This window comes from Globicephala melas, chromosome 15 (genome assembly GCF_963455315.2).
Source record: "Globicephala melas chromosome 15, mGloMel1.2, whole genome shotgun sequence".
Taxonomy (NCBI): Eukaryota; Metazoa; Chordata; class Mammalia; order Artiodactyla; family Delphinidae; genus Globicephala; species Globicephala melas.
In genome coordinates this window covers 80,223,880-80,232,881 of record NC_083328.1, presented here as the reverse complement: position 1 = coordinate 80,232,881, position 9,002 = coordinate 80,223,880, and the positions used below count along the sequence as shown (strand labels likewise).

At 47.3% G+C, this 9,002-nt stretch overlaps 1 protein-coding gene across 4 annotated transcripts in view; it reads left to right on the top strand.

The window, feature by feature from the left end:
• The first annotated feature begins 38 nt into the window (after positions 1–38).
• Positions 39–9,002, top strand: part of AURKA (aurora kinase A) — a 19,755-nt gene continuing 10,791 nt past the window's right edge. For 2 of the 4 annotated variants that reach the window (XM_030839150.2, XM_030839147.2), the window contains exons 1-4: positions 39–159; positions 3,780–3,823; positions 6,534–6,813; positions 8,830–8,884. In XM_030839150.2, coding sequence (XP_030695010.1) covers positions 3,785–3,823; positions 6,534–6,813; positions 8,830–8,884 — 374 coding nt within the window. In that variant the 5' untranslated portion in view covers positions 39–159; positions 3,780–3,784. Of the gene's footprint in view, positions 160–3,323; positions 3,461–3,779; positions 3,824–6,533; positions 6,814–8,829; positions 8,885–9,002 lie in introns of those variants that run through there. The other 2 variants (XM_030839149.2, XM_030839148.2) reach the window with 2 other exon arrangements.

The following is a 9,002-nucleotide window of genomic DNA, read 5'->3' as shown; positions in this document are numbered from 1 at the left end:
TTGGTTTTGAACCAATGAAAATGCAGCGCCTCTCTAGCCCCGACCAATCAGCTTTCGGGTTCGAGGGTTTAACTCCTATTTAAAATGAAGACTTTGCCTCCTAACGGCCGAGCTCTCGGGAGGACTCGGAGCCTTCGGGTCGGAGGTGGGAGGCCGTAGGTACGTAGACCTGGGGCATCTCTGTGAGGCGGGCGGGAGGACCCTGGGTGGCCTTTGGGGGTGGGTGGGAGGGAAGAGGTCTTTGGGGCCGCTGGGCCGGCGAGGGGAGGGTCGGGGCGAGAAAGTCTCCCTTGGTCCCCCAGTTCCTCCCTGCGTTCCCCCCCCGTTCCTCCCTGCGTCCCCCTGTGCTTTTCCAGCGCCCTCCCATCAGCTCCTGGGTCCCCAGACGCCCTGTAACATGCCGCCTGGTGTTTATTAAACACCTGGAGTGCGTTGAGTTGTGTGGCGTGGGGGGGGGGGCTCTGGGGGGTTGCTTTCTGATGGGATTCTCGTGTTCAGTGAGCACCTGGGTAAGGAGGTACAGAAGGTTTTTGCTGTCTTGGAGTTTACGTTCTGGGGGGTGGGAAGACAGACGATGAAGTAGCAAGATAACTTCCACTAGGGAAGGGCGCTAGGAACCGGGGGCTACTTTGGGTAGACTAGCCGGAAAAGGCCCTTGTCCGGGCGGGACGGATGAGTGGGTGAATAAATAACTTCCTCAAAGAGGCCTTCCTGGGCCAGTACTTCTCAAACCGTAGACCTTGGACTACCCTTATCGGGATTACTTGAGCGTCCTTGTTAAAAATATGAACCCACCTAAGGGATCAGAAGCGCTTGGGTGTAGGACTCAGGTGTCTGTATTTTTATCAAGCTCTGCAGGTGATTCTGATGTTTCGTTGAGAATTCGTGGTCTAGCCCAGCCACATACTGGTCATCTGGGGGTGTCTTTGAAATGCAGGATGTAGTTGTTAGGTCTGGGGTTGGGCCTGAAAGTCTCCATTTCTAGCGAATGTCCTCCTGATGTAGATGTAGCTATCACCCTTTCACTGTTTCCTGCTCATCCTTAACCTTCCTAGTTCTTTGAATTAAATGCTTCTCAGCGACATACTCATTTCCTCTCCACTCTCTTGCATCTGTGCAGACATTTGCAGGTTTAACGAAGGAAGGAAAAGCCTCAACCCACAGTGCAAATCTGTTTTGCTGTTTAGACTAGTAGGATCTCTAGTTTGAACTGCAGGGATCTTGTGCAGGTCGTCTGGACATGTGACTCCTGAACTCCGCTGCAGGCCAGAATCACCTGAGAAGCAGTCTTCTTGAGGCTTTCTCCAGAATTTCTGGATCAGAATCATGTTCCATTCTGTTACTGTGCTTCCTGAGAAGGAAAGTGCATTACATTGGCGTGAATGTCTGTAGCTTCTGTGGAAGATGGTTCAGTGTTCATTGGTCTGTGTGCTCTCATGAGTCTGCTGCTTGTAACTGTTAGGGAGAGTGAAGAAAGCATCAGAGCATGTGTGAAATTCGAGGAGAATGTATTTCCTTTTCTTTTTTGTCTATTATGTCTAAATGGCTGTTTATAAGGACTCCAGGCTCTTTAGCCTGGTCCCGGCTTCGAGGTGGAGTTATTTGATTACTTATAAAGTGGATGTGAAAGCGTGGGGCTGAAGAGTGCTTTCTGATTGGATTCTAGAGTATAAGGAGCATCTGAGTAAGAGAAATAGAGAAAGGTTTCTGCTTTCTTGGAGTTTATGTTCTACTTACTTGATAGGTTGTTGTGCCTGACTCACAGGAAGTGATTCTAACACTTCCTAAGTGTTAGAAACTATTTTTTATTACTGATCTGTTTTGTTAATGGATTGATTCATTCCCAAAAGATGAGCATACATACTGTGTGCCAGGCATGTTCTGGGGAGGTAACAGTGAACAAAATGGGACTAAGCTCTTCCTCCTGTGGAGCTTACTTTCTTTAGAGATACTGAGCAGATAGCTGGGTATCTGAGTCTGGGGACTCAGAAGGTAAACAGGTACAAATAATGTTATGTAAGGTGTTAAGTAAAAGATGATCTGAAAGGGGCATCTCAGCATGAATGAAATGAAGGAACAGCCACACTTCTCTTTTAGGGAGGAGCCTCATAGGTAGAGGGAACAGGAAGTGCAAAGGCCCTGTGGCAGGGGACTTCTCTGCCAGGGAAAGGGAGGAGCCCTGAATGGCTGGTGTGCAGTAGAGAAGAGGAGGGGATCTGGTCACAGAGGTGGTCAAGATCCACATTCTGTGAGGCTTTATAGGCCTATATGTGCAAGTAAGATTTTGAATTTGAGTTGAGGAACCATGAGGGGCCTCTGAACCAAGGACCATATATCTGACTTGTTAATGGGATCACTGGGCACAGTGTTGCAAATGGACTTAATGGGAGAAGGGTGGAAGCAGAGTGACCATTGGGGAGCCTTTTGCAAATAATTGCGGGGAGAGAAAATTGTGGTTTGACGAGGTGGGAGTAGTAAAGGCTGTGAGCAGTGATTTTGAAGATAGCGCCTGTAAGATATGCTGATGGATCAGATAAGGGTTTTGAGGGAGAACCGTGTAAAAGATTGTGCTAAGACTTTACACTTGAGCAACTGGCAGGATGGATTTGCCGTCTACTGAGATGGGGGCAGCCCAGTCCGCCATCCGAGAGAGCGGGTTGCCGGAGATGGGGTGGGGAAGGGAGCAGGACTTCAGTTGGGGACAGTTTAACATTGAGATGCTCTCAGATTACCAGCTGGTCAGAGTTCCGATGGAAATTTGGGGATCCTCAGCCTGTGGATGGTACTGAAAGCCAGGAGACGGGATGAGCTCACCGAAGGAGTGAGTGTCGTTGGGAAAGAAGTGTTTCTGGGCAACCCCCATGGCAAAGGGGAAAAGAAGTGTGCCGGAGAGAAGAGGTTTCATTTGGTGTGTTGGGTTGAGACGCCTGGCAGACCTTCCTGGGGGATCCTGAGCAGGTTGTTAGAGAGCCTGGCAGTCGCAGGAGAGGGGAGGGCAGGAGATGCAAATTCGAGTTCTCTTGTTAAAGATGTTCAGAGTCCTGGGGCCGTAGGCAGGTGTAGATGGAGACCTGCAGAGTCCATTCCGGAGTCACCTCAGACACTGAGATTGGTGGTACGCGTGAGGCTGATCAGCAAAGGCGGTTGCGATGGGACAGCAGTAAGGTGAAGACAGATCTGCGAGCTAAGCGAAGAAAGGAGTGGGAAAAGAGTGCAGGATCCCCTGGAATGCAGGGAATGCACGTTAGAGGAAGGCCGAGAATTGACCTTTCGGTTTAGCAACAGCAGGGGTCAGTCTGGAGCTGGGCTGGCAGTGGGGATAAAAGCCCTGTGGGAGGGAGCTTGTGGGAAGTGGTAGAGACTTGCAGAGCTTTGCTGTTGAAAGGGGAGGCCAGAGATGTGGTCATAGCTTGAGTCAGTTTTGGGGTAAAGAGGACCTTTTTTGTTCTGAAGGCAGCAGGTGTGGAAGCTGGCTTGTACAGTGATGAAAGTGGTCCGTTAGAGAGATGATGGGGCAGGACAGGGCGGTTCAGGAGTGAAGTCTGAGTATCGGGGGAGGGGCGGGCTGCAGCGTGTGAGGTGGGGGGAAGGCCCCATGCCTGCACGTGGTATCAGGCGAGAAAACACTGCTCCCTTATCAGCCTCATTTGGATGACAAAACGTGTAAAATTCTGTGTGCTGTTGAGGTTTTTTCATCAGGATTTATAACCCTCATCCAGCATAACACTTGGAAGCAGGTGGATTTTTACAAATTAAAGGTGGTTCTTTTTTCTTTTCAGGCATCATGGACAAATGTAAAGAAAACAGCATCTCGGGGCCTAAGGTAAATCGAATAATCTGTAATCTCAAGTCACATTTATAAAACCCAAAGGGAGATTGGGTTTTATTTTATTATTTATTTATATTATTATTTTTTTTTATTGGGGTAGAGTTGTTTGAGATTGGGTTTAAAATCAAGAATTCGTTTTACCTTTACTCTGGGTTGTAACTTTAGATCCCTCTACCACGTTCTTGGGTGGGAATTAGTCATTTTTCTACGCATTCAAAAACACTTCGTTGCTTCTTTCACCGTAACTTTTATTTCCTCTGCTTTGTCTTACAGTTAGCTGTTTAAGTATCTCTATTGCTCCATTGCATGCAGGATAATGATGTACGTAGTAGGTGCTTAACACTTGCCCGTACTTCCTTGCTTTCCAGAAATTAATTTCTTTGCCGTAGTTGGTTCTGCTCACGCTTTAGAGGAATGTCGAGCAGCAGTTCAGTGGGCATTTCCTGGGCATTGCAGCCAGGTTCTGTGTCAGGTGCAGGGATCACAACGGTGAAAAGCATGTGGTCTTTGACTTTAAAGAACTTAGAGCCCTTCTGGGTAGGTGTGTGAGCCAGTACCATACTATATATACATATAACCTGAGTAATTCCTAGGAGGGGTGCTCAGTTCAGCTTGGGGGAGATTGGAATCCAGGAGCAGAGACCCCCTGGCCCTTACTTAGCATTTGATGAATATTTGTGGAGCAGTTAGGTGAATGGGTCTCTCACAGAAAGATCCTTTTAATATAAGTAATCCCCGGGTTTTTTTCCTTCTAGGAAATTAGAAGAATATGAATACTGCTTTTTTTTTTTTTTTTGAGGAGAGGGGTTTGTTTTTAGAAGTCTTCATCTTTGAAAAATGGCTACTTAGCCTTTTTTACTGGCTGAAAGTGTAAAAATGACCAACCAGAAAAAGGCTAAATTGGTTCACTGTATTTGATTCTCAATTCTGATGATAAAAATCATTTTAAAAAATTGCTCTAGGGACTTCCCTGGTGGCACAGTGGTTAAGAATCCGCCTGCCAATGCAGGGGACACGGGTTCAAGCCCTGGTCCGGGAAGATCCCGCATGTCGCAGAGCAACTGAGCCCGTGCGCCACAACTACTGAGCCTGTGCTCTAGAGCCCGTGCTCTGCAACAAGAGAAGCCACCGCAATAAGAAGTCCGTGCACCGCAACTAGAGAAAGGCCATGCGCAGCAATGAAGACCCAACATAGCCAAAAAAAAATAAATAAATTTACATAAAAAGAAAATTGCTTGATGTTTAAAATGTCTTTTGCTGCCTGAATGTCTGCTGTGTTGTGGATGCTGCTAATTTCAGAAGCAATCTCTTTTTCCTGTAAGTTGGAAACCCTCTCTTGGAAAGCACTTGTACCAGCAAGCTGGTGATGGATTCTGAGGCTTCTCTTCTGGCACTGTTTGCTCGTTTATGAGGAAATTGCCTCCATTGAAGCTAGAGGAAGTGCCCCCTGCCCTGTGTTTGATTAGCTCAGGGCCTTAGAATTTAAGTATTTTAAAAACTCGTGACATCCAACTTACAGGCATGTAAATAATATATTTTGGTAGTAACTTTTTTTTTTTTTTGCGGTACGTGGGCCTCTCACTGCTGTGGCCTCTCCCGTTGCGGAGCACAGGCTCCAGACACGCAGGCTTAGCGTCCATGGCTCACGGGCCCAGCCGCTCCACTGCATGTGGGATCTTCCCGGACCGGGGCACGAACCCGTGTCCCCTGCATTGGCAGGCGGACTCTCAACCACTGCGCCCCCAGGGAAGCCCTGGTAGTAACTTTTTGAAGAGCCTATATTTATTTTGTCTTTTGCCTCAGATGCATTTTGTCAGTATTGAACACTTGGAAATTGAAACACTACTAAATCAGTAGTAATTAGCTTTTTGGACTATTAAAACTGTGGTCATTATTGTTAAAAAAAAAAAAAGTAATTAGCTTTGGTGGAAAATCTGGCAAGTACAGAAATTCTCCAAAACTTCTTTACTCAAAGATAATCACTGTTGAGGGCTCCCCTGGTGGCGCAGTGGTTGAGAATCCGCCTGCCAATGCAGGGGACACGGGTTCAAGCCCTGGTTTGGGAAGATTCCACATGCCGCGAGGCAACTAGGCCCATGCGCCACAACTACTGAGCCTGCGTGTCTGGAGCCTGTGCTCTGCAACAAGAGAGGCCCACGCACCGCGATGAAGAGTGGCTCCTGCTCGCCACAACTAGAGAAAGCCCTCGCACAGAAACGAAGACCCAACACAGCCAAAAATAAATAAATAATAATTTTAAAAAAATCACTGTTGAATATTTTGTTGTATTTCTTTCAGTCTCTTTTCTAAACATAGGTATTGTCAAAGAAATGTCATTGGAATTGGCATTTTGGTATACAGTTTCCAAATTGCAGCTTCTTGCTAAATAATAATTCCCAAGTCATTGTGAATTCTTAGTGTTTAATGCCTCCTTTTTTCAATGAAAGTTTGTTCATGAACATTTGTTTATGGGGGCGTGCTTTTTAGGGGTGGGTGTTGGGGAAGGGGAGGCGGTGTCATTCAGGTATTGCAGCCATACACTGTATGCTCTGGAAGTGCTGATTAAAATCGCTTTCCCCTAACGTCTGTTATCAGTGAGTGACACTCATTTTCTTATATTGGAAAAAAAACTTTTGGAATATTCTCTTGATATTCAGCTTTCGTTCATGGAGACCATAAAGTTCCTTTTTCCTCCCCAATCTAGACTACAGTTCCACTTGGTGATGGCCCAAAACGTGTTCCGGTGACTCAGCAATTTCCTTCTCAGAATCCGGTGTCTGCAAACAGTGGCCAGGCTCAGCGGGTCTTGTGTCCTTCAAATTCCTCGCAGCGTGTTCCTTCACAAGTGCAGAAGCTTGTCTCCAGCCAAAAACCCGTACAGCCCCTGAAGCAGAAGCCGACGCAGGCAGCCAGCGCCCCTCGTCCTGTCTCCAGGCCGCTGAGTAATACCCAAAAGAGCGAGCAGCCCCAGCTCCCAGCACCTGGTAATCAGCGCTCTGAGGCTCATTGGAGAGTCATTCTTTTTAGTTGCTAAAAAAGCAAGTGTGTAGACGTGTGTTTATTGTTTGGAACCCTAGCTTTTACGTCATTTTCTACTGAGGATGGGGAGAAAATCTGGTGTCCGGGTGAAGTACCTGTGTCTCCTGTGGGCCAGGCCGGACTCCCACCCTCAAGGAAGAGTTGGCAGCCAGGGAGGACACAGCACCAGTGCCGTGTTCTTTGATTGCATAGTAGGGGCGGAGGGGAGGGATGGGGTTCTTGTAGCAGGTACTCTTGGAGCTGAACAACTTCAGGGTTCTGGGGTGTGGAGGGAAGTGCCCGGCGTGGGGAGTGGGTGGACTGAGGCGGGCCAGGTCAGGTCGAGGTGGGCACTGCTGGCCGCGGTGAGTGGGGCTTTATCCCGTGTGCACTGGGAAGCTGCTGAAAGGTTTTTGAGTGGAGGACGGGCTGACTTGCCTTTATAGAAAGCTCATCTGAATGTGGGGCATGAATTGGAGAGTAGCATTGCTGGACCCAGGGGTACCAGATAGGAGGGAAGCCATTGTGGTTTGGGGCCGATATGGCAGCGGCCTGACCTAGGCAGAGCAGGGTCGGTGCTAATAGTTAGCATTTACCAGGTGTGAGCGCTCACACTGCAGGCTTCCTTCATCCGCGTTGTGTCATTCTGTCCTCGTAACCACTCTACAAAGGCAGCCATGGTTTTTAACTTGGTTTTGTGGAGGAGGAAGCTAAGATTTTGAAGTGTTAACTTATTTGAAGACAGCCAGGATGGAGTGGTGCAGACAAATCCGAGAGCTCACTTAGGATGCAGACTTGACTGAACTGGGCAATAAACTGGACATGGGGATGGTGGTTATACTGGTGGCCTTAACTGAGATTGTGAACCAGGGAGGGGAAGAGTCCAGTTGAGGCCTGAATTCAAATACCTGACCAGAGCAAAATGTGCTGCTATTAAGAGTTTGAAGTGCTGGAAATAGACAAGTGGAAATGTCGCATGTAATTTCCCCTTGGCCACCAAGACAGTGGAAGGAGGTGGTGGTTGGCTTATGTTTTGTTGCACATTGTCTGTAGCAAATGGACAGCTGGCTGGCCCACCTCCTGGGGAAAAGGTGATGAGGTGGGAGCTTGTGATGGATGGGAAGATTGGTAATTCTGCTTTAGAAGCTCTTCACTGAGGCTTCAGGGGGCTTCCCTGGTGGCACAGTCGTTGAGAGTCCGCCTGCCGATGCAGGGGACACAGGTTCGTGCCCCGGTCCAGGAAGATCCCACATGCCGCGGAGCGGCTGGGCCCGTGAGCCATGGCCGCTGAGCCTGCGCGTCCGGAGCCTGTGCTCCGCAACGGGAGAGGCTACAACAGTGAGAGGCCCGCGTACCGCAAAAAAAAAAAAAAAAAAAAAAAAGAAACTGAGGCTTCAAGGAGATTATCTAAGGGCCTAGCTATATGTATCTGCTTGTCTTTACTCTCGAGGTTCTATAAAGACTTCAAATGGCAGGAGTGAGGTTACAGTGTAGTAAGTACTCTTTTTAAAAAATATTTTATTTATTATTTATTTATTTTGGCTGCGTTGGGTCTTAGTTTTGGCATGCGGGATCTTCGTTGAGGCATGCGGGATCTTTTCGTTGCAGCACGCTGTTTTTCTCTTCTCTAGTAGTGGTGAACGGGCTCCAGGTTGCATGGGCTCTGTAGTTGAGGCGCACGAGCTCAGTAGTTGTGGCGCATGGGCTTAGTTGCCCCTCGGCATGTGGGATCTTAGTTCCCCAACCAGGGATAGAACTTGCAACCCCTGCACTGTAAGGCGAATTCTTTACCACTGGACCACCAGGGAAGTCCCTTTTTTTAAAAAAAAAAAAACAAAAAAAAAACTAGAAATAGTTCAGATCTATCATTCTGGACATACACTAATATTTTGGACATACACTAATATTCATCTCTAATCAAAGATTTCTAACTTATTCTGCATAGTTATTCTAAAAACAGGTTTTTAACTTACTCTATCTAGGAAATAATCCTGAAAAGGAAGCGGCATCAAAACAGAAAAATGAAGAATCAAAAAGGTAAAGTTTTATCTTGTTTACAGAGTTCTGTGCCATCATTCTACTAGAATACACCTTTTAATTGCAAATTTAGTTATGGGAACACTTTTAAAATAGGTCTTTATACTGTATTTTCACT